The 25773-nt window shown below is 42.7% G+C and overlaps 1 protein-coding gene across 1 annotated transcript in view; it reads left to right on the forward strand.

Annotated features, from left to right (window-relative positions):
* Positions 1–25773, forward strand: part of LOC106589294 (unconventional myosin-Id) — a 128796-nt gene that overhangs the window by 70739 nt on the left and 32284 nt on the right. Inside the window, exons 17-20 of the mRNA XM_014179077.3 lie at positions 14754–14977; positions 15505–15643; positions 15960–16064; positions 16497–16610. Coding sequence (XP_014034552.1) covers positions 14754–14977; positions 15505–15643; positions 15960–16064; positions 16497–16610 — 582 coding nt within the window. The remainder of the gene's footprint in view (positions 1–14753; positions 14978–15504; positions 15644–15959; positions 16065–16496; positions 16611–25773) is intronic.

Here is a 25773-nt window from a genome sequence, read left to right on the forward strand (position 1 = left end):
GTGTGTGTGTGTGTGTGTGTGTGTGTGTGTGTGTGTGTGTGTGTGTGTGTGTGTGTGTGTGTGTGTGTGTGTGTGTGTGTGTGTGTGTGTGTGTGTGTGTGTGTGGTGCCCTTGATAAATTGTGTCACACACTCTGCTTGATGCTGTCTCCGCCCACCTCGGTGTATTGAGCATTTCACTGGAAAACCAAATGTCCCTGGAGGACAAGGAAATAGTGGCACTCAGCATTTGATTGCAGTCAAGTGTGTCGCCCCGCCGGTCTTTCCATGTTTGATTTGTTTTGTGGATGACATGAAGGATATTTTGTTTAGCGTATTTAGTCAGAGACTATAAATGGTATTGCCAACCCTTGCTTGTTTTACAGATGGATTGATGGCCTCTTTTTTTAGGCCTAAAGCAGTTGCAGCACTTAGTCTAGCCTATAGTGTATGGTTTACTATATTTTGTATTTATTTCTTTTACCTTTATTCTACTAGGAAAGTCAGTTAAGAACAAATTCTTATTTACAATGATGGCCAAACCCTAACCCGGACGACGCTGGGCCAATTGTGCGCCGCCCTATGTGACTCCCAATCACGGCCGGTTGTGATACGGCCTGGAATTGAACCAGGGTCTGTAGTGACGCCTCTAGCACTGAGATGCAGTGCCTTAGACCTGCTGCGCCAAACGGGAGAAAAGGTATACAGTATATCAATGAATATATTTAATCTTTGTTCTTCACATGTTCTGCATCTAAACCAAAGTCTCTCAAACTCCCTACACATCCAGCCATTGTCATGGTACAGGATATTAATTTAATCATCCACTCGCTGTTTATTATCTACGTATAGTCACTTTACCCCTACAAATTACCGCAACTAATCTGCACCCTTGCACATTGACAAGGTACCAGTTCCCCCTGTATATAGCCTCATTATTGTTATTTTGTTACTTTTATTTATTTATATATATATTTTATATATATATATATATATATATATATATATATATATATATATATATATATATTGCTGCCACTCGCTGTTTATATATCTATGTTGCTATATATATATATTTCATATTATCTATGTTACTATATATATATATATTTATATTATATATATATATATATATATTAGTTTATTTAGTAAATATTTTCTTAACTGCATTGTTGGTTAAGGGCTTGTAAGTAAGCATTTCACGGTGAAATTTTACTTTTAGTTTATATATATAAAAGTAACATAGATAATATGCATAGATAAACAGCGAGTGGCAGCAGTGTAAAAACAGTTCATGTCAATTAATTAGAATCCACATAATAATTCACATTTCCTGTTGATGCAGGATTATTTTCCTGCTGTGGCAGGATCCTACATCTGTATGTGATTTGTGATGGCCGGGCTCTCTCTACCCAAAATGCATTTCAAAGTGTCCTAATAAAGCCGTACCAATCTGTCCCACTTTGTCTGCCAGAGACGCCCCCAATTTGGCTTTGACGAGCTCGTAAATCTGGATCCCCAGAGCCATGGGAGCGTGTGGTTAGTACGACTCCATGATGGAGGGAGGGAGTCTGTTAAAGGGTGATCAGATAGCTTTATTGGAGAGGAGGGAGTTTCGGCCTTGTTATTGACCTGATTTACCCACGCTCCCCTGGGTGTCGTCTCCTCTCCTCTCTCCACCTTCCCACTCGTGATAATTCTACACCGTCTGCACCTCTGTGTTTTAAGCACAGCCAAGCAACAGTGTGTGTGGGAGATAGCCATGGGCATTTGAAATAATTGTACTATATGAATAATATCATGATCATTTAGGATATATGGATAGTCGACATGTTTTATTTAAACTTTGTTTAAACTTGGATACTTGTTTTCTGCGCACTAAGCAAGGCGGGGGATGGGCAGAGGCCGGTGGTGTGTGTGTGTGTGACCATAGAATGAATAGAATGGTCTTGGAACATCTATCCCTGGCAATTTGACTGGTAAACTCATGGGAACTCGATGCAATAATTTCCATGGTAATGTAGAATGTTCATTCAAATGATGTTAACCAGAGTCAAATACAGTGAGCTACAAAAGTATTCATAGGTTTCACCTCCGTTACTCGGTCGCGTCATGCCATTGTTATGAACGTTCTCAAGCCGCGTTTTACCGGCGGCGCCATAGTGGTGCCCTAAAGTGGTGATAAACCTAGTCATTCTGGACGGAGGCGAATTACTGTTTTGTCTAAATTACACTATATTGCCTGGAAATACGATGACATTGCTAAAGTAGTCAAATATTTAGTAGGAAACTACTTTGCCAGCATTATAATTTCATCAAATTTACGTTAGACAGTTGGCAATGTTGTCATTAACTAACAAAGTTCGTCAAAAATAGCTAGCAATGCCAACGTTAGCTAGCTAAAATAAATGTAATCGTATTTCCAAGCCACTGTAATGCATTTTTTATGAAATCTTCATCAGTGCTCATTGACGATGCTCAGTTAGGCATCAGTCCAAAACGAACGTTCAAATAATATTTTGAAGAATTGGAACTTTGCCAATTTTTGTTGTTTTGCTCTGTACTCTAGCACTTTGGATTTGAAATTATACAATGACTGAGGTTAAAGTGCAGTCAGTCAGCTATAATTTGTGGGTATTTTCATCCATATCGGGTGAACTGTTGAGAAATTACAGCACATTTTGTACATAGTCCCCCCATTTTAGGGGACCAAAATGATTGGGACAAATTCACTTACAGTTTGTGTATTAAAGTAGTCAAAATTGTAGTACTTGGTCCCATATTCCAAGCACGCAATGATTACATCAAGCTTGTGACTACAAACCTGCTGGATGCATTTGCTGTTTGTTTTGGTTGTGTTTCAGATTATTTTAGTGCCCAATAGAAATGAATGGTAATTCATGTATTGTCATTCTGGAGTCACTTTTATTGTTAATGAGAATAGAAAATGTTTCTAAACAATTCTACATTAATGTGGATGTCACTCTGACAGAGCTCCAGAGTTCCTCTATGGAAATGGGAGAACCTTCCAGAAGGACAACCATCTCTGCAGCACTCCACCAATCAGGCCTTTATGGTAGAGTGGACAGACGGAAGCCACTCCCCAGTAAAAGGCACATGACAGCCCGCTTGGTGTTTACCAAAAGGCACCTAAAGGACTCTCAGACCATGAGAAACAAGATTCTCTGGTCTGATGAAACCAAGATTTAACTATTTGGCCTGAATGCTAAGCGTCACATCTGCAGGTAACCTGACACCATTCCTACGGTGAAGCATGGTGGTGGCAACATCATGCTGTGGGAATGTTTTTCAGAGGCAGGGACTGGGAGACTATTCAGGATCGTGGGAAAGATGAATGGAGCAAAGTACAGAGAGATCCTTGATGAAAACCTGTTCCAGAGTGCTCAGGACCTCAGACTGGAGCAAAGGTTCACCTTCCAACAGGACAATGACCCTAAGTACACATCCAAGACAATGCAAGAGTGGCTTCGGGACAAGTCTCTGAATGTCCTTTAGTGGCCCAGCCAGAGCCCGGATTTGAACCCAATCGAACATCTCTGGAGAGACCTGAAAATAGCTGTGCGGCGACTCTCTCCATTCAACCTGACAGAGCTTGAGAGGATCTGCAGAGAAGAATGGGAGAAACTCCCCAAATACACGTGTGCCAATCTTGTAGCGTCATACTCAAGAAGACTTGAGGCTGTAATCACTGCCAAAGATGCTTCAACAAAGTACTGAGTAAAGGGTCTGAATACTTATGTAAATGTGATATTTCATTTTTTTTTGTCTAAAAACCTGTTTTTGCTTTGTCATTATGAGTTATTGTGTGCAGATTGATGAGGGGAGACAATTTAATCAATTTTAGAATAAGGCTGTAATGTAACAAAATGTGGAAAAAGTCAAGGGGTCTGAATACTTTCCGAATGCACTGTATATACTGAACAAACATATAAACGCAATGTGCAACAATTTAAAAGATTTTGCTGAGTTACAGTTCATGTAAGGAAATCAGTCAATTGAAATAAATTCATGAGGCCCTAATCTATGGATTTCACATTACTGGGCAGGGGCATACTCCTCAGCACCCCGCCCTCCCCCCTCTGACGATCCCGCAGGTGAAAAGCCAGATGTGGAGGTCCTGGGCTGGCGTGGTTACACATGGTCTGCAGTTGTCAGGCCAGTTGGACGTACTGCCAAATTCTCTAAAACGACGTTGGAGGCAGCTTATGGTAGAGAAATGAACGTACAATTATCTGGCCACAGCTCTGGTGGACTTTCCTGCAATTAGCATGCCAATTGCACGCTCCCTCAAAACTTGAGACAAATTTGCCATTGTGTTGTGTGACAAAACTGCACATTTTTAAAGTGGCCTTTTATTGTCCTCAGCACAGGGTCCACCTGTGTAATGATCATGCTGTTTAATCAGCTTCTTGATATGCCACACCGCGGTGGTGGATTATCTTGACAAAATATAAAATGCTCACTGACAGGGATGTAAACAAATTTGGGCACGACATTTGAGAGAAATTATCTTTTTGTGTGTATGGAAAGTTTCCGTGCTCTTTTATTTCAGCACATGAAACATGGGACCAGCACTTTACATGTTGCGTTTATATTTTTGTTCAGTGTAGGAGCAGATCTATGGGATCAATATCATGCCAAATGTATTCACAAATGTAAATCACCAATCCACAAATGTAAATCGTTTTCCACAAATGCAATTCACTATCCACAAACAAACACCTTTTGATTTGTATTTGTAAATCGATATATTGCATTATATATCTTTTTTTATAACTGCAGATATGCAGGTCATTTCCAAGGGCCGTAAGTAAAATGACTGCCATAAAGAAAGCGATTTGTAGTCGGAGAAAAAAAGTTGATCCCATAAAAGTTGATTCCATTGATGCTGTTGACCCGGATCACTGGTTGCTGCGGAAAAGGAGGCGTTCAAAGGGGGTGAGTGTAACCGGTGTGAAATGGCTAGCTAGTTGATGCGCGCTAATAGCGTTTCAATCGGTGACGTCACTCGCTCTGAGACCTTGAAGTAAACTCAGCAAAAAAAGAAACGTCCCTTTTTCAGGACCCTGTCTTTCAAAGATAATTCGTAAAAATCCCAATAACTTCACAGATCTTCGTTGTAAAGGGTTTAAACACTTGCTTGTTCAATGAACCATCAACAATTAATGAACATGCACCAGTGGAACGGTCGTTAAGACACTAACAGCTTACAAATTGTAGGCAATTAAGGTCACAGTTATTGAAAGTTAGGACACTAAAGAGGCCTTTCTACTGACTCTGAAAAACACCAAAAGATAGATGCCCAGGGTCCCTGCTCATCTGCGTGAACGTGCCTTAGGCGTGCTGCAAGGAGGCATGAGGCCTGCAGATATGGCCAGGGCAATAAATTGCAATGTCCGTACCTAAGAGAGCGCTACAGGGAGACGGGATGGACAGCTGATTGTCCACGCAGTGGCAGACCACGTGTAACAACACCTGCACAGGATCGGTACATCCGAACATCACACCGACGGGACAGGTACAGGATGGCAACAACTGCCCGAGTTACACCAGGAACGCACAATCGCTCCATCAGTGCTCAGACTGTCCACAATAGGCTGAGAGAGGCTGGACTGCGGGCTTGTAGGCCTGTTGTAAGGCAGGTCCTCACCAGACATCACCGGCAAGAACGTCGCCTATGGGCACAAACCCTCCGTCGCTGTACCAGACAGGACTGGCAAAAAGTGCTCTTCACTGACGAGTCGTGGTTTTGTCTCACCTGGGGTGATGGTCGGATTTGCGTTTATCGTCGAAGGAATGAGCATTACACCGAGGCCTGTACTCTGGAGCGGGATTAATTTGGAGGTGGAGGGTCCGTCATGGTCTGGGGCGGTGTGTCACAGCATCATCGGATTGAGCTTGTTGTCATTGCAGACAATCTCAACGCTGTGTGTTAAAGGGAAGACATCCTCCTCCCTCATGTGGTACCCTTCCTACAGGCTCATCCTGACATGACCCTCCAGCATGACAATGCCATCACGCACAGAACGAGCAGTATGGCTGATTTCCTGCAAGACAGGAATGTCAGTGTTCTGCCATGGCCAGCGAAGAGCCCGGATCTCAATCCCATTGAGCACGTCTGGGAGCTGTTGGATCGGAGGGTGAGGGCTATGGCCATTCCCCCCAGAAATGTCCTGGAACTTGCAGGTGCCTTGGTGGAAGAGTGGGGTGACATCTCACAGCAAGAACTGGCAAATCTGGTGCAGTCCATGAGGAGGAGGTGCACTGCAGTACTTAGTATGTGGTGTGGCCACCTGCTGTAGTGACTGTTACTTTTTGTTGTTGTTATTTTGACCCCCCCCCCCCCCCCCCCCTTTCTTCAGGGACACTGTATTCCATTTTTGTTAGTCACATGTCTGTGGAACTTGTTCAGTTTATGTCTCAGTTGTTGAATCTTGTTATGTTCATACAAATATTTACACGTTATGTTTGCTGAAAATAAACGCAGTTGACAGCGAGAGGACGTTTCTTTTTTTTTGCAGAGTTTAGTTGTTTCCATTGTTCTGCAAGGGCCGCGGCTTTTGTGGAGCGATGGGTAACGATGCTTCTAGTATGACTGTTTCCGATGTGTGCAGAGGGTCCCTGGTTCAAGGCCAGGTTGGGTCGAGGGACGGAGGCAATACTGTTGCAAAGTCTGATCCTACACCTAACCTCTTCCTTTTGCATGCCTCTCCTGGGGAAACGGTTATAGGCATCAGGAATATTTACGTCTGTGCAACATGAGACAGCAGATGGATTACAATCATTTACAATGCATGACATATCCTTCACATTTAGTGGCGCTATTACATTGGCCAGCTAATTCAACTATTTGTGTGATGAACGGGTGTACACCGCAATAGTGTTGCAAATATACAGTAATCTAGGGCTTTCAATTATTTAAGTTGGACATACTATGGTTACACATATGGTTAACATATTATGGTTACCATACTATAATTTCTGCAGCCTTGAAAGTCAGGCATCAACATGGCCGAACGAGAGGCTGCCATCGATTTTATAGAAATCGCTTTCTATGGGTACCAACCTTTTTTCTATGAATACAAATGGCTTTTTACGCGTGCAAACCTTTTTTTTTTTATACGTGTGAGAACTTGTCTTTTTATTGTTGTCAAATTGCTGCCAAAAGTCAGATGACCTAAGCGCTTCCAAATATGGAGTTGCAGGTTTGCCATATCTGTCATCTTTGCGCATATCTCTCCTATGTGCAAATCTTTATGGCAGTCATTTTACTTAAGGCTCTTGGAAATGACCTGCATATCTGCAATTATTTAAAAAAAATTGAATGCAGTATATCGATATACAAATCAAAAGGTGTTTGTTTGTGGATAGCGATTTACATTTGTGGATCGCGATTTACATTTGTGGAAAGTGATTTACATTTGTGAATACATTTGGCATGATATTTTCCCATACAGATCAGCATTGAACATCAGGATGCACAACTGCAGACGTTTTGACTTCTAGAGTCTTCCTCAGGCATCGTGAAAGCTGATCTGCTCCTATATGTATTATTTTGTAAATATGTTCTGTTAATAGTTCACTGAAGTTTATTGCAACGTACTGGCCGCCTACTTGTCTTTATTTCTTGGTTTTCCTTTGTGTTTCCAAGCCAAATCCGAGTTGTATTGAGGTAGGCCAACGTTACCCAGCTAGACAGCTAGCTAGTTATGCTCGCTAACGTCAGCTATGCTAGCGATGAGAGTGATAATGACTATCAAAATATACATACCCCGATACATAACTAGCAGTCTGGGGTCTAGCTACCGGTATACTCCCCACCACTGGGGATCAACTAACTCCAACCACCTATTTCACGTGATAGGGTATGCAAACCAGTTGTTGGCTGTGCATCCTTCTGGAAGCACGCATTGCATGGTCGATCCGTGTATGGCTTTTCCGTCTCAAACAGCTGTATGAAATCAGGTTGTGAGCTTCTTTTGAACACGAGTCGTTACCTCCATCCGACCACCTCGTAGTCTTTGTTTAAAATCAAAGTAAAGAAGGTAACTGAGGGTCCAATAGCCCTACAGTATATTGCTCACGATCACTTAAGCACATTTTGGGAATCTGAAACCAACCCCAGAATATATTCAGGTCCCTTAAGCAATATATTTAATACTCCATCTCCATTTTAACACATTATACGACAATATCTCATGCGCCTGCTTAAAACACACTTCCTTTCCTCAAACATTTGATTAAATCGGAATTTGAATGGGGTCATCTTCTAACACTGTTAGCTAGCGGGGACCATCAGAGTTGGAAATTATTCCATTCATCATCATCCGTGCCACATGGGAGGGTAGTAGAAGGGTTCTATTCATTACTGCACACTGTAACAGAAAACAAGTGTTTCTTATTGGACAAGTTCAGGTAGTACCTCCCAGTTTTCAGTAATTTTTTCTTCATTTGGTGCCTAATGAATACAACCCAGGGGTTGGTTGGAGTGATGAATGTGTGATTACACTGTGCACATTTCTATTTCTCATTTTAGTAATTTAGCAGATGCTCTTATCCAGAGCGATTTACAGTAGTGAGTGCACATATTTTCATATGTCTATCTTCTCTCTTCCCTCCATTATTTATGAGTCAGCTAGGGCAGCGAAATGGAGGGGCAAGAGGAGTTTGAGGTCACCAGTGAGGGACAGTTCATTCTTGACTGTCCTTCATTTATCTCTGTGATTGATCCACTAGACTAGAGGTGGCCTTTGAATGGACCGTAGTGTTACTGCAGCTGTGGTGAATCTTTAAAGTAGGTTAGATTCATTCGATTTTGGATACTTAGGACCTATTTTTGGCATTGTATTCTGTGTATTTGTACTTTGTAGGTTAAATGAACAAAAGCAAACAGGCAGAAATCAATGTTGTTTAGCTACAGTTGAAGTCGGAAGTTTACATACACCTTAGCCAAATACATTTAAACTCAGTTTTCCACACTTCCTGACATTTAATCCTAGTAAAGATTTGCTGTGTTAGGTCAGTTAGGATCACCACTTTATTTTAAGAATGTGAAATGTCAGAATAATAGTAGAGAGTGATTTATTTCACATTTTATTTCTTTCATCACATTCCCAGTGGGTCAGAAGTTTACATACACTCAATTAGTATTTGGTAGCATTGCCTTTTAAATTGTTTAACTTGGGTCAAATATTTTGGGTAGCCTTCCACAAGCTTCCCACAATTAATTTTGGTGGATTTTGGCCCATTCCTCCTGACAGATCTGGTATAACTGAGTCAGGTTTGTAGGCCTCTTTGCTCGCACTCGCTTTTTCAGTTTTGCCCACAAAGTTTCTATAGGATTGAGATCAGGGCTTTGTGATGGCCACTCCAATACCTTGACGTTGTTGTCATTAAGCCATTTTGCCACAACTTTGGAAGTATGCTTGAGTTCATTGTCCATTTGGAAGACCCATTTGCGACCAAGCTTTAACTTCCTGACTGATGTCTTGAGATGTTGCTTCAATATATCCACATAATTTTCCATCCTCATGATGCCATCGAGTTTGAAGTGCACCAGTCCCTCCTGCAGCAAAGCACCCCCACAACATGATGCTGCCACCCCGTGTTTCACGGTTGGGATGGTGTTCTTCGGCTTGCACCCCCTCATAGCCTGGTTCCTCTAAACTAGAAGTGACAAAAGCATGGATTCATTTTTTCGGCATCATTTTTGGACAGAAAGTTTCTGAATTTTGCAATGTTACGTAGATGGAAAAAAGCTGTCCTTGAAAGAGTCTTCATATGTTCGTCAAAAGAGAGATCAGGGTCCAGAGTAACGCCGAGGTCCTTCAGTTTTATTTGAGATGACTGTACAACCATCAAGATTAATTGTCAGATTCAACAGAAGATCTCTTTGTTTCTTGGGACCTAGAACAAGCATCTCTGAGTTTAAAAGTAGAACATTTGCAGCCATACACTTCCTTATGTCTGAAACACAGGCTTCCAGCGAGGGCAATTTTGGGGCTTCACCATGTTTCATCGAAATGTACAGCTGTGTGTCATCCGCATAGCAGTGAAAGTTAACATTATGTTTCCGAATGACATCACCAAGAGGTAAAATATATAGTGAAAACAATAGTGGTCCTAAAACGGAACCTTGAGGAACACCGACATTTACAGTTGATTTGTCAGAGGACAAACCATCCACAGAGACAAACTGATATCTTTCCAACAGATAAGATCTAAACCAGGCCAGAACTTGTTCGTGTAGGCCAATTTGGGTTTCCAATCTCTCCAAAAGAATGTGGTGATCAATGGTATCAAAAGCAGCACTAAGGTCAAGGAGCACGAGGACAGATGCAGAGCCTCGGTCTGACGCCATTTAAAAGGTAATTTACCTCCTTCACAAGTGCAGTCTCAGTGCTATGATGGGGTCTAAAACCAGACTGAAGCGTTTCGTAAACATTGTTTGTCTTCAGGAAGGCAGTGAGTTGCTGTGCAACAGCTTTTTCAAATTCTTTTGAGAGGAATGGTCGAATCGATATAGGCCGATTAGTTTTTTTTATATTTTCTGGGTCAAGGTTTGGCTTTTTCAAGAGAGGCTTTATTACTGCCACTTTTTTAGTGAGTTTGGTACACATCCGGTGGATAGAGAGACGTTTATTATGTTCAACATAGGAGGGCCAACCACAGGAAGCAGCTCTTTCAGTAGTTTAGTTGGAATAGGGTCCAGTATGCAGCTTGAAGGTTTAGAGGCCATGATTATTTTCATCATTGTGTCAAGAGATATAGTACTAAAACACTTGAGTGTCTCCCTTGATCCTAGGTCCTGGCAGAGTTGTGCAGACTCAGGACAACTGAGCTTTGGAGTAATACGCAGATTTAAAGAGGAGTCCGCAATTTGCTTTCTAATGATCATGATCTTTTCCTCAAAGAAGTCAATGAATTTATCACAGCTGAAGTGAAAGCTTCCTCTCTTGGGGAATGCTGCTTTTTAGTTAGCTTTGCGACAGTATCAAAAAGACGTTTTGGATTGTTCTTAGTTTCCTCAATTAAGTTGGAAAAATAGGATGATCGAGCAGCAGTGAGGGCTCTTTGATACTGCACGGTACTGTCTTTCCAAGCTAGTCGGAAGACTTCCAGTTTGGTGTGGCGCCATTTCCGTTCCAATTTTCTGGAAGCTTGCTTCAGATCTCGGGTATTTTCTGTATACCAGGGAACTAGTTTCTTATGACAAATGTTTTTTGTTTTTAGGTGTGCGACTGCATCTAGGGAATTGCGCAAGGTTAAATTGAGTTCCTCAGTTAGGTGGTTAACTGATTTTTGTACTCTGACGTCCTTGGGTAGGTGGAGGGAGTCTGGAAGGGTATCTAGGAATCTTTGGGCTGTCCGAGAATTTATAGCACGACTTTTGATGATCCTTGGTTGGGGTCTGAGCAGATTATTTGTTGCGATTGCAGGATTATGAGGCAAAACATTAAGATCCACAACATTTATTCCACGGGACAAAACTAGGTCCAGAGTATGACTGTGGCAGTGAGTAGGTCCGGAGACATGTTGGACCAAACCCACTGAGTCGATAATGGCTCCGAAAGCCTTTTGGAGTGGGTCTGTGGACTTTTCCATGTGAATATTAAAGTCACCAAAAATGTGAATATTATCTGCCATGACTACAAGGTCCAATTAGGAATTCAGGGAACTCAGTGAGGAACTCTGTATATGGCCCAGGAGGCCTGTAAACAGTAGCTATAAAAATTGATTGAGTAGGCTGCATAGATTTCATGACTAGAAGCTCAAAAGACGAAAACGTCAGGGGGATGCGCGGGGAATATGGTCACTAGTGTAACCAGGAGGTGAGGCCTCATTTAACACAGTAAATTCATCAGGCTTAAGCCATGTTTCAGTCAGGCCAATCACATCAAGATTATGATCAGTGATTAGCTCATTGACTATAACTGCCTTGGAAGTGAGGGATCTAACATTAAGTAGCCCTATTTTGAGATATGAGGTATCACAATCTCTTTCAATAATGGCAGGAATGGAGGAGGTCTTTATTCCAGTGAGATTGCTAAGGCGAACACCGCCATGTTTAGTTTTGCCCAACCTAGGTCGAGGCACAGACACGGTCTCAATGGGGATAGCTGAGCTAACTACACTGACTGTGCTAGTGGCAGACTCCACTAAGCTGGCAGGCTGGCTAACAGCCTGCTGCCTGGCCTGCACCCTATCTCATTGTGGAGCTAGGGGAGTTAGAGCCCTGTCTATGTTCGTAGATAAGATGAGAGCACCCTTCCAGCTAGGATGGAGTCCGTCACTCTTCAACAGGCCAGGCTTGGTCCTATTTGTAGGTGAGTCCCAGAAAGAGGGCCAATTATCTACAAATTCTATATTTTGGGAGGGGCAGAAAACAGTTTTCAACCAGCGATTGAGTTGTGATACTCTGCTGTAGAGCTCATCACTCCCCCTAACTGGGAGGGGACCAGAGAGAATTCCTCGATGCCGACACATCTTTCTAGCAGATTTACACGCTGAAGCTTCGGCGTCTCAGACCCCATAACGGGAGGAGTAGAGACCAGAGAAGGCTCGGCCTCTGACTCCGACTCACTGCTTAATGGGGAGAACCGGTTGAAAGTTTCTGTCAGCTGAATGAGCGACACCGGTTGAGCATTCCTACAGCATTTCCCTCCAGAAGCCATGAGAAAGTTGTCCGGCTGCGGGGACTTTGCGAGGGGATTTATACTACTATCTGTACTTACTTGTGGCACAGACGCTGTTTCATCCTTTCCTATGTAACTGATGTGAAATGGCTAGCTAGTTAGCGGGGTGCGTGCTTAATAGCGTTTCAATCGGTGACGTCACTCGCTCTGAGACCTTGAAGTAGTTGTTCCCTTTGCCCTTTGCCGCGGCTTTTGTGGAGTGATGGGTAACGATGCTTCGTGGGAGGCAGTTGTAGATGTGTGCAGAGGGTCCCTGGTTCGAGCCCAGGTAGGGGTGAGGAGAGGGACGGAAGCTATACTGTTACACCTACACTGAAATTACCCTTGCCTAACGATTGCGTCTGAAGCTGGGCTTGCAGCACAGCTGTCCTCACCGTAAGGCGATCGTTCTCCTGTATATTATGAGTACAGCGACTGCAATTAGAAGGCATCATGTTAATGTTACTACTTAGCTTCGGCTGGTGGAGGTCCTGACAAACCACGTCCAGATAAAGCGTCCGGAGAGAAAAAGTTGAATGGGAAAAAAAGTAGAGCGAGGGGAAAAATATAAACGGTAATTAAAAAGTAAAAACCGTAAAGTTGTCAGGTAGCAAAGTAAGGTTAGCAACACAACGCACAGCAACACGAAACAGATCAGAAGCTTCTAAAGCCATGACATAATTTTCTGGAATTTTCCAAGCTGTTTAAAAGGCACAGTCAATTTAGTGTATGTAAAATTCTGACCCACTGGAATTGTGATACAGTGAATTATAAGTGAAATAATCTGTCCGTAAACAATTGTTGGAAAAATTACTTGTGTCATGCACAAAGTAGATGTCCTAACCGACTAGCCAAAACTATTGTTTGTTAACAAGAAATTTGTGGAGTGGTTGAAAAACGAGTTTTAATGACTCCAACCTAAGTGTATGTAAACTCCCGATTTCAACTGTATATTTAATAACCACATAATCAACCTCCCCAGGTGAAACACTTCCCCAATATTTAATATGCTAATGTCAGAGACCATTTTTCAAATCAACCACCGCCAAACATACATACATTAAGGAATAAATTATTCATGATCTGCAGAATTGTAGCATATTAGAATTCATGTACTGTGTGACTAAGACTGATGCGCTACCATTGATGTACAGTATATGAATTATATGACTGTAACACTATTGAGTTGTGCTTGAGTGTCAACATAAAACACAATTGAGACTGTCAGCACTGTACAGGGTCTGTGTTTGTTGTTTACAGTAAGTTAAATAGACTGGTATGGTTCTATGAATCAATATGAAGTAAAAGGGAGCATATGGCAGTGGTTTTAGTGAGGAAGGAGCAGAAGCGATGTCTCCCTAGGGTCCCACTACCATTTATTATTCATGTTTTATGGGGGGTGTTCCGGAGCGGTTGATAGGAGGAGGGGGTGTAAATGAAGTTTAGTTACGCCGGCTCAGGGCATTCTTTTCAATAAGAGTCCAACACACATGCTGTTCAGATTTACAGTAACATTTTATGATGTGAATCTTTTGTTTTGGTTTTCTTGCTTCAGATCATAAAAACGTACATACAAGTTATTTTAGGCATTCTTTTCAATAAGACTCCAACATACACGCTGTTCCGATTTTAACAGTTACTAACATGAATGTGTCATTGAATTATGTGAGTCTTTGGTTTGCCTTGCTCGAGTTTATGCGTCTAAACGTACCGTATCTCATTTGAAATGTGTCTGAGAAAATGTTGGTCTAATAGGCTGTCTTCATTTATGTTTTTTTATATTAACAGTATGTTTCGTACTCTAGACATTTTACATTACATTTTAGTCATTTAGCAGACGCTCTTATCCAGAGCGACTTACAGTAGTGAATACATACATTTCATTTTAATTTCATTTTTTTTTGTACTGGCCCCCCGTGGGAATCGAACCCACAACCCTGGCGTTGCACACACCATGCTCTACCAACTGAGCAACAGGGAAGGCTACATCCTGTTAAACTAATAGTTGTTATTGGGAGGTACAGTATCCATAGAGGTTTACTCTTTTCCACTGTGTTAACCTATCCGTTCTCTTCACCAGGTATGGCGCGGTACCATAGCCAGGATGCGTTACCGGCGCATGCGAGCCGCCCTCATCATCCTGCGGGCCTATCAGCACTACAAGGTCAAGTCCTACATCAAGGACATCAACCGCAAATTCAAGAACGTGCGCTCCATGAAGGACCATGGCAAGCACGTCAAGTGGCCCACGCCGCCCAAAGTCCTGCGGAAGTTTGAAGAGGCGCTGCGGAGCATCTACAACAGGTAAACAAAGTGGCGCGCGCACACACACACACACACACACACACACACACACACACACACACACACACACACACACACATAAAGGGGTTGTAGTATGAGTAATCCCACCTCTGTTCGGATAAAACATCAACCCTTGAACACGATGCACTGTAAGCCCTTTCATCAGTGTAGTACGAATTGTGTGGACTGGGTACAGTTTTCTACTCCAACTGGTTTCCTTTGAAGGTTTTTACCCATGTGTCTTCCAGCCTCAGGTCTGTGGTGGACATCGATTTTTTTTCCCCGTCAAAGCCTCATTCAATACTTTCATCCGGAGAAAGTGAAATTTCACACTTGATGCTTTGAAAGCACAGTTTAAAGGCAGGTTGTTTCATGTCAGAGAGAGTGCAGCCCCCAAAAATCCCTGTTATGCAGTATCATCACGTCAGAAATAGCCAATCATGTTATCAAGGCCATAGATTCTACAGTGTCAGAGTCGATATCTTGGCTCCATTGCTATTCCTGTGGGTGTTTCCATGCTGCTCTAGGTGGTGGGCGTGGACTCTGATCAAAGACCTGACTCCAGAGGAGAAGCTGCAGATCAGGGCCAAGGTGGCCACCCTGGAGGCCCTCAAGGGCCAGAGACCTGACCTGGGGCTGCAAAGGACCTGGGAGGGCAACTACCTGGTGAGTTGGATTGGCTAGGGGGGTTCTGACACTAGCTCTGAGCTCCTGAAAGGGAGAGGTTAGCGGTTGATGTGTGTTTCTGATGTTGTTTTTAATTTGAATGTAGTTGTAAATGTGTGCGTTTTTTGTCGGTGGTGCAGTAGTGGGGGTGGGGTGGGGGGGGTGGGGGTGTGTGGTTAAGTGTGCGACGTGTGTGTGTGTGTGTGTGTGCGTTGTTGAACTAAAATGTAATGGGAAGGGGTTTGTCTTTGTAGAGGAGTTGATCGTCATGTCTCTCTCTCTCTCTCTCTCTGTGTGTTTGTGTGTGTGTTTTCAGAAGCGAGACAGTCCTGACACAGCGTCCTCCTTCACCTTGGTGTCCTGTGAGTTGCAGCGTAAGGACAAGTTCATGAGAGTGCTCTTCTCCTGCAATGTGCGCAAGGTACAGTAGGGTTGGGGACTATTACCTAACCCAAACCCTATACCACACACGCAGACACATACCCCATACAAAGAATAGAGAATACGATCACATCTATTGCACACACACCCTACACACACGTGCAGACTGGGACCAGAAATCGGCCCTGACATTTTTAACACACCAGACAATTATTTTCCTTGAGGCCCCAGGTAATTATAATTTTGCAGGGGAAAAAATACAATAATATGTTAGACAGGCCCACTGGTCCAAAAATGGACCTGCCATCTGGCATTTGCCCGACATGCCAGATGGCCAGTCTGCCCCTGCACACACACACACATTCTCACCCAACTGTCACTGAGTTTAGCCAACTCCCAGTTGTGTGTGTTGGCTGTGTGTGTGTGTGGGGTCTCCTGTGGGGAGACTGATAAGGGTCTTTGTGTTTCCCAGATCAACCGTTTCCACAAGGCAGAGGACCGGGCCGTCCTCATCACAGACCGCCACCTGTACAAGATGGACCCCCTGAAGCAGTACAAGCCTATGAAGAGCATCCCCCTCTACAATGTAAGAGCACCTCCCCTGTGTGGTTAATAAAGTGTATTGTGTAGTTGAAATGAATGGAAATCTTACTCGCTGTGGCTCTAAACAGTCTAAAGGGTCTCTCAAAATCATTCTCAATTGATAATTGATTAATAGCATGGTTTGTGGAACAGGAAATGAAACACTATGCAGAGATAATGGAATAATTGCCCTTTTCACATCTCCGTAGACTGATTTAAAGGAGATTAAATGGAATTTTGTTTTGTTTGAAATAATCGTAATTGTTATCAACTCTCGTCTTAGAGATGATCTTATCATACTACAGACGGAGACTGTTACTTGTCGCTAAGGCAACAAGGTTTAAATGTACAACTCTTCCCATCCTTTATCCACTGCATTAATGTTGTGTTAAAAAAAAAAACATTCTCACTGATTTGGTGGACGATAAGGTACACAGATCCTTGTTTCCCGTGGTTAAGTCCTCTGGGTTGTTTTTAGATTTACAGCAGCGCGTCCCTGCAATTTATTATATATATTTTTTTTCATGGCTTTTCATCACAACTCTGTTTATGTAACCTACAGTACACCTGAATTGGAACCTCTGTTCTCGTTTTCAAGTAAGAGTCAAAGTGCGTCCCAAAGTATAATCTCTAGTATTGCAGTACAGGCAGATACTTTCAGCGGCTTATACCTTGAAAGTTGACCTCGTGGATAAAGAGCAGAAAGGGGGAAAGAAAGGGAGGAAGAAACAGCGAGTGAGATGGGGCGGGGGTGAAGGAGAGTCTGAGGAGTGAGAGAGGTAGTGGTAGCGAGGCAGAGGAGGGAAGAAAGGGAGAAGGTAGAAAGAGAGAAAAAAGGGAGAGAGAGCTGAGATAGAAAAGGTATCCATTCATCTTTGGCCAGATATTCCCTCCCAGTTCTTTTGATAAGGAACCACAGTGTTCAATCTGACAAACTGTCAGGAAAGAATTATAGGACGAACACCCCGGTCTTATCGTTGCATCTGTAATGGAAATGAGAAATGGAAAAGCAGGGCTAGGAGAAGAATAGAGCTGCCTGAAGGGCTATTGGCTATTGTTTACACACACATATATACACACACACACACACACACACACACACACACACACACACACACACACACACACACACACACACACACACACACACACACACACACACACACACACACACACACAAGAGAGCCTGGAGAGGGAAAGCTGCTTGTTGGACACTCAGACTAATGCAGAAGGTAACCAGACAGAATCATCAGTATTGTTAAATGGTACAGACTGGGAGATATAGACTGAGTGTACAAAACATTAGGAACTCTTTCCATGACATAGACTGATCAGGTGAAAGCTATGATCCTTTATTTATGTCACTTGTTAAACCACTTCAATCAGTGTAGATGAAGGGAGGAGACAGGTTAAAGAAGTATTTTTAAGCCTTGCGACAATTGAGACATGGATTGTGTGTGTGTGTCATTGAGGGTAAATGGGCAAGAGACAAAAATGTAAGTGCCTTTGAACGGGGTATGGTAGTAGGTGCCAGGCGCACCGGTTTGAGTTTGTCAAGAACTGCAACGTTGCTGGGTTTCCTGTGTGTCAAGAATTTCCCTGTGGCTCAGTTGGTAGAGCATGGTGTTTGCAACGCCAGCATGGTGTGTGCAATGCCAGGGTTGTGGGTTCGATTCCCACGGGGGGCCAGTAAAAAAAAAAAAACATTTTTATGAAATGTATGCATTCACTACTGTAAGTCGCTCTGGATAAGAGTGTCTGCTAAATGACTAAAATGAAGAAGAAAAAAAAATATGTAAAATGTAATGGTCTCCCACCCAAAGGACATCCAGCCAAGTTGGCACAACTGTGGGAAGCATTGGAGTCAACATGGGCCATCATCCCTGTGGAACGCTTTGGATACCTTGTAGAGTTATTGCCCCGGTGAATTGAGGCTGTTCTGAGGGCAAAAGGGGATGCTAAGAAGGTGTTCCTAATGTTTTGTACACTCACTGTATAACAAGATGTACGCAGAGGGGTAGAGAATGACATAACACACAATACAGACAGTATAGAACATTGTGTATAGTTACATGTATGACATCATGTATTGTAACTAACACACACACCACACACAACATATTACATGTGTGCCATTGTCACGATGTGGCCCTTTGGGCAGAATATCGTGGCTCCCCCCTCTCTCACTCTCTCTCTCCCACCACAAGTTTTATGACTTTACGATAGGTCATAAATTCCTGGCAGAGACTCTCTCCCCTGGTCATGCAGAAAGACAAGGGAAATAAACCTATGGAACAAAGAGCTTCTCTTTGTTCAACTCCTAATCCCCAAAATTGGAGGACTAAACAATATTTATACTTTTCAGAATTTGGGAATGGTCTGTGGGTATTTAAAGAACAATCCTGTTGAAGTTGTTTTATTTTGTGACATCAGGATGGACGGTAGCACAGAATAACGGTAGCTTTGGAAGTGTACATTTCTCAGTTATTAGCTTTCTACCTGAATGTTGTGTAAAATATATGATTAAATATGAAACTATTTGTGAGAAGATGTCATGTTGGCCTTCTAAATTAGATACTTGTTTAGTTATAAAGTGTTAACTAGTCAATGGCCACACCCCCGTGAGCCCAGACATTACGTCGGCATCATGGACCGCCCTTTTCCCAAAGTGTATAAAACCCACTCCTGACGAAATTTACAGGAGACCAGTCAGCGTGTAGCGGTGGCTTACATGGCTGACAAATGGTTTAAAACTACAAGACCAGAAAACCAGACCGCGTGTAGTGTTGGCTGGAAATGGTTAAACTCTGAGACCATCGATCACTACAGATAAGAGCAAGGAAGGACATTGTGACTTCTGGGGAAGTTAACCAGAGACTCTCTGATGAACTGAATTCCAACAGAGAAGACAACAACGACATACGGGCATAAATATATACATTGCAATTATTCTCGAATGAGCGGCCGTTCATGTGCAAAGGATTAGCATTTCAATTAATATAATTATCAACTGTGTGTAGTGAATCCATTTAGTCTTTTCCCCTCTTTCTCAGTCCCCACCCCTTTCCTTTGTCTACCAAGCCGTCATATCAGCTTCGTCCGATAGGGACTTTTTCTTTGTATCATGTAGTAGCCCAAATATCTACTGTTTGTTTGTTTTATGTAATTCTGTGTCATTATTTAGTTAGTTAGTAAATAAATAATTAAGGCAATTTGTATATCGCTGATTTATGATTTAGGCTAGGGTTCGTGCAGATATCCAAGGGTTTGCAACGTTCAGTAATGAGAACTGATGAGGTAATAATAATAATACATTAATGAGAATGACTAATCGGTAAGATATGAAAATATCTGAAGAGTTATATTCTGGAAATTGACACTCTATAAACAACATTTTTCCGTGGTGTGTCCCGACTTCATAGTTAATTAAAGTTACATGATTAGTTTAATCACGTAATTAAATGACGCATAGAGAATTGATTTGATAAAATAAGTCTAAACATTTAATGATAGTCACTGACACGACGCCATCATATTGTAACTGCATCCCACCATACACACGCATGATGAAATACTCCATTATACTAAATGTCATCAAATCAAATGTTATTGGTCACATACACATGGTAAGCAGATGTTATTGCGAGTGTAGCTTGTGCTTCTAGTTCCGACAGTGCAGTAATGTCTAACAAGTAATGTCTAACAATTCAACAACAAATACCTAACACACACAAATCTAAGTAAAGGAATGGAATAAGAATATATACATATATGGATGAGCAATGTCAGAGGCTAAAATGCAATAGATAGTATAGAATACAGTATATACATATGAGATGAGTAATGCAAGATATGTATACATTATTAAGTGGCATTATTAAAGTGACTAGTGTTCTATTTATTAAAGTGGCCAATGATTTCAAGTCTGTATGTAGGCAGCAGCCTCTCTGTGTTAGTGATGGCTGTTTAACAGTCTGATGGCCTTGAGATAGGGGTGAGAGAACTGGTCGAGGTGAGAGAGTCGATGGAGACGTATTGTTGCTAGGGGAGACGGTGAGGCATGAAAAGGAGCCATTGATTACTGGAAGGTCGGATGGAGGGGAAAGGCAGTTACCGCCTGTTGATTAGCGAGCCAGCAACGTTGCTGCCCTACTAAACCTTGGCTACCCTTGTGCTTATTTACTACCCCTGCAGGAACCAAAGGCATTGATTCCATCCCAAATGGCACCCTATTCCCTATATAGTCCATAGGGCTCTGGTCAAAAGTAGTGCACTATGTAGGGAATAGGATGCCATTTGAGATGCAACCTCTATACCAGACACCATCCTTTGCTATCTACCTCTGCCGCTGTCATGCCAACTTCGCAATAGACGTAGTTGTCATGGCGATTGTGCGGGAGGGCAGATCAGCTGATGTCTGGTATTGTTCAGGCATGTTCACAAATCGCCTGGCTGCTACATGTGTGCTGTACACTTTCCAATAAAGCTTATTGGTCTTTCCTCTCAGTCACTCTATTTCACTATTTCTATTCCTGAATCCATCTTACTCTCACTCTCCATTTCTCCAACCATGCATTCTTTCCCTCCTTGATTCCTTCTCTCATCGATAGAATAATACTTATTTGTCATAGAGTACAGTAAAGTAGTGCAGTGTATGGATCCATTAATTTAGAGGTGCTAAATGGGAATGTAATGTGTTAGTAAAGATTGATTGCAGGCTGACTGGTGACCCCACAAGAGGCAAGTTGCCAAAGCTTGTCTCATGGACATATGGATGTACCCTTTACCTCCTCCCCCTTTCCCCCTTTTTGCAGTCTATTTCTTTCTCTCTCTCTCTCTTTTTCTGTCTCTCTCTCTCGTTTTCTCTCTCTCTCTCTCTCTCTCTCTCTCTCTGTCTCTCTATATCTCTCTCTCTATCTCTGAGGGGTTTTTCAATTTGCTTGTCAGAAAAAGTCTGCCAAGCCCTCTCCCGCTAGAATGAACGATATACGTCTTTTGATAGGAGGACAGGTGCCTTTCAGTCACAAAGTGAGTGATGACCGGGAAACAATACTGGTACGCAGAGGGGTAGAGAATGACATAACACACAATACAGACAGTATGCAACTCCCCTCCCGCTATGGTTGCAGTCAAAATTCTTTACACAGAGGGAGAGAGCTTGAATTCGCACGTCCCATATAATGTGGTAACAATCCACTAAGCCAATTTTTTTCTGGCATGTTCATTTATTTTCTTTCGTTTGCAGGTTCCGACATTAACGATGGCCTGCTGGCCCGGGGCCTGTAAAAACAACGTGTCGGTCGGGCCAGTGGATGTTGTCAGTCTTGCCCAACAGGGCCAGTAACTTTTCAGCACATTTTTGCATTCCAATTCAATATTTACCTGCTCTGTCGCAGTCTACCATTGAAAACCGTTGAAGACTACGCTCGTAAATGTCAAGCTATTTGTATTTGAGTAATATAATTGGCCATTTATTCAAGAACCACCACGCTCCCGCGAGTCACAACGTCTCGAGCAGTACATGAGTTGATGCCATCACACAGCACACGCGAGTTCGAGATGTCCAGAGCAAAAAAAGTGGCCATCAATCTACTCGCTGAGCTTATTTATTTTATGGAAAGTGATTTACAAAATGAACATATTAGCAATATGCTGACTACTGTTGATAGTCTGCAAAAAGAAAGCTATACAAATACACCTAGCTTTCGTATTGGCTAGCCTACTGTATCCATGTTATAACTCTTTTGGAACTTTTGTCTTAAAGGGGCAGAGTCCTATTTTCAAATATTCTCAAAATGACATACTTTAGAAGCAACATTGAATGCAATTAATACAATGCAATTATTTCCATGACATAATTTTAAAGCAATTTTGGACTGGCCGTTCTAGATACACTGAAAAAATATAGAAACACAACATGTACAGTGAGCTGAAATAAAAGATCCCAGAAATGTTCCAGACACACAAAAGCTTATTTCTCTCAGATTTTGTGCACATATTTGTTTGCATCCCTGTTAGTGAACATTTGTCCTTTGCCAAGATAATATTTCCACCTGACAGGTGTGGCATATCAGGAAGCTGATTAAACAGCATGATCATTACAAAGGTGCACCTTGTGCTGGGGACAATAAAAGGCTACTATGCGATGTACAGTTTTTTCACACAACACAATACCACAGATGTCTCAAGTTTTGAGGAAGCCCACAATTGCCATGCTGAGTACAGAAATGTTCACCAGAGCTGTTGCCAGAGAATTTAATGTTAATTTCTCTACCATTAGCCGCCTCCAACACCGTTTTAGAGAATTTAGCAGTACATCCAAACGGCCTCACAAATGCAGACCATGTGTAACCACGCCAGCCCAGGACCTCCAAATCCGGCCTTATCACCCGCAGAATCCTCTGAGACCAGCCACCCGGTCAGCTGATGAAACTGTGGGTTTGCACAACCAAATAATTTCTTCATAAACCATCTCATCTTTGTGCTTGTGATCCTCACCAGGTTCTTGACCTGACTGCAGTTCGGTGTCGTGACCTGACTGCAGTTCGGTGTCGTAACCGACTTCAGTGGGCAAATGCTCACCTTCTATGGCCACTGGCATGCTGGATGAATCTCAGTTTCAACTGTACTGGGCAGATGGCAGACACAAGTATGACGTCGTGTGGGCGAGTGGTTTGCTGATGTCAACGTGTGCCCCATTGTGGCGGTGGGGTTATGCTATGGGCAGGCATAAGCTATGGACATCGAACACAATTGCATTTTATTGATGGCAATTTGAATGCACAGAGATACCATAACCAGATCCTGAGGCCCATCGTTGTGCCATGCATCCGCCGCCATCACCTCATGTTTCAGCATGATAATGCATGGCCCCATGTCACAAGGATCTGTACACAATTCCTGGATACTGAAAATGTCCCAGTTCTTCCATGTCCTGCATACTCACCAGCCATGTCACAGCTTCGCACAGCCATTGAAGAGGAGTGGGACAACATTCCACAGGCCACAATCAACAACCTGATCAAATGTATGTGAAGGAGATGTGTCGTGCTGCATGAGGCAAATGGTGGTCGCACCAGATAGTTAGTGACTGGTTTTCTGATTGACACCCTTAAATTTTTTTAAAGGTATCTGTGACCGATAGATGCATTTATCTGTATTCCCAGTCATGAAATACATAGGTTAGGTTTCATTTCAAAGATATTGAAGTATGTGACTCACTATCGACTTCCAAATTACCTCTGGAAGCGACGTCAGCACAATAACTGTTCGTTGGGAGGTTCATGAAATGGGTTTCCATGGCCGAGCAGCCGCACAAAAGCCTAAGATCACCATGCGCAATGCCAAGCGTTGGCTGTAGTGGTGTAAAGCTCTCCACCATTGGACTCTGAAACAGTGGAAATGCGTTCTCTGGAGTGAGGAATTTGGGTTTGGCGGAAGCCAGGAGAACGCCACATGCCCCAATGCATAGTGCCAACTGTAAAGTTTTGTGGAGGAGGAATAATGGTCTGGGGCTGTTTTTCATGGTTCGGGCTAGGCCCCTTAGTTCCAGTGAAGGGAAATCGTTACACTAGAGCATACAATGACATTCTAGACGATTCTGTGCTTACAAATATGTGTTAACAGTTTGGAGAAGGCTCTTTCCTGTTTTAGCATGGCAATGCCCCCGTGCACAAAGCGAGGTCCATACAGAAATGATTAGTTGAGATCGGTGTGGAAGAACTTGACTGGCCTGCACAGAGCCCTGACCTCAACCCCATCAAGCACCTTTGGGATGAATTGGAACGCCGACTGCAAGCCAGGTCTAATCGCCCAACATCAATGCCCGACCTCACTAATGCTCTTGTGGCTCAATGGAAGCAAGTCCCCGCAGCAATGTTCCATCATCTAGTGGAAAGCCTTCCCAGAAGAGTGGAGGCTGTTATAGCAGCAAAAGGAGTGACCTATTCCCTATTAATGCCCATGATTTTGGAATGAGATGTTCAACGAGCCCCTGTCCACATACTTTTGGCCAAGTAGTGTAGGTCTACAGGTTTAATCAAAGTGTTGACACTGGAGTAGTCATCTGCTGTTTTCTTCAATCATACCTGTATTGCAGATAGCTGAGAAAATGCCTCTTAAAAGGAAGCTTGAAACCTTTGGAAGTCGACAGACCCATACAGGATTCTTTTAAAAGTGCAGTCAAATACATTTTTTTCCTGTGTTTTACAGTATATCATATTTTACAACAGCTGATTAAACTAACACTGTAAAAGTGTGGGAAAATGTGATCAGAGTTATTTCCTGATAGTTGCTCATTCAAAATACAATCTAGCATTAGAATGTACCAGAGGCCACCAAAATAGAGCTTGTTCTGCAAAAATGCCTTAACCTGGAACCCCCTGGCTGGCTACTTTTTCTATTTGGCTGGCTACTCCAACTCCATGTGCTTGTGGAAAACACTGGGATTCGTCTGTGTTACATAACGACAGACTCGTCTCCCTCAAGAATAGACCAGAGGTGTACCGAACAGGACACTCGCTGCAGTACCATCCATATCGCTATGACAACTTGAACACTCATTAAAAAGAAACAAGGCTTGTTTCGATCAGTTAACCCATTCATGTACTGTAAATGTAACCTACTCCTCGTAAAATGCTCTCATGAACACAAGCATGTGATGTTGGGGTATACCTGTTGAAATAATTTCTAACCACGGGGCTCATTTCGCATTCTGTTTTTTAGCTATTGGTAAAGCAGCTAGCTGTTGTTCACACCTCGATGCGTGGTGTTGGTGTCACATTTCCTTAATCTGATGGAGATGGAATAATGATTATTTTCTCCCAGTATGGTGCCCCTGCAGTTCTGGGCTGAGGGGATAATGTGTCTGACTCCCCTGGCTGTTTCCATGGTCTACACTGTGCTCAATGGTCCCTGGACTCGCGGGGGAAGAGGGTAGGAAAAAGGGAAGGAATAGAAAGAGTAATTCCAAGCAGATGCACAACATAAACTCTACTTCTCATTATCTTCCTTAGAGATGTTATGTTCGGTAAAAAAAAAAAAACATTATCAGGATCATTAACCCTTGAAGCAGACAAACATTACACACAGAACCTTGGGGTTTTACTTATCCATTGCAGTCTGTGTGAAGGACTAGGGCTGGGAATTGCCAGGGACCTCAAGATACG

This window comes from Salmo salar, chromosome 28, assembly GCF_965601325.2.
Source record: "Salmo salar chromosome 28, fSalSal1, whole genome shotgun sequence".
Classification (NCBI taxonomy): domain Eukaryota; kingdom Metazoa; phylum Chordata; class Actinopteri; order Salmoniformes; family Salmonidae; genus Salmo; species Salmo salar.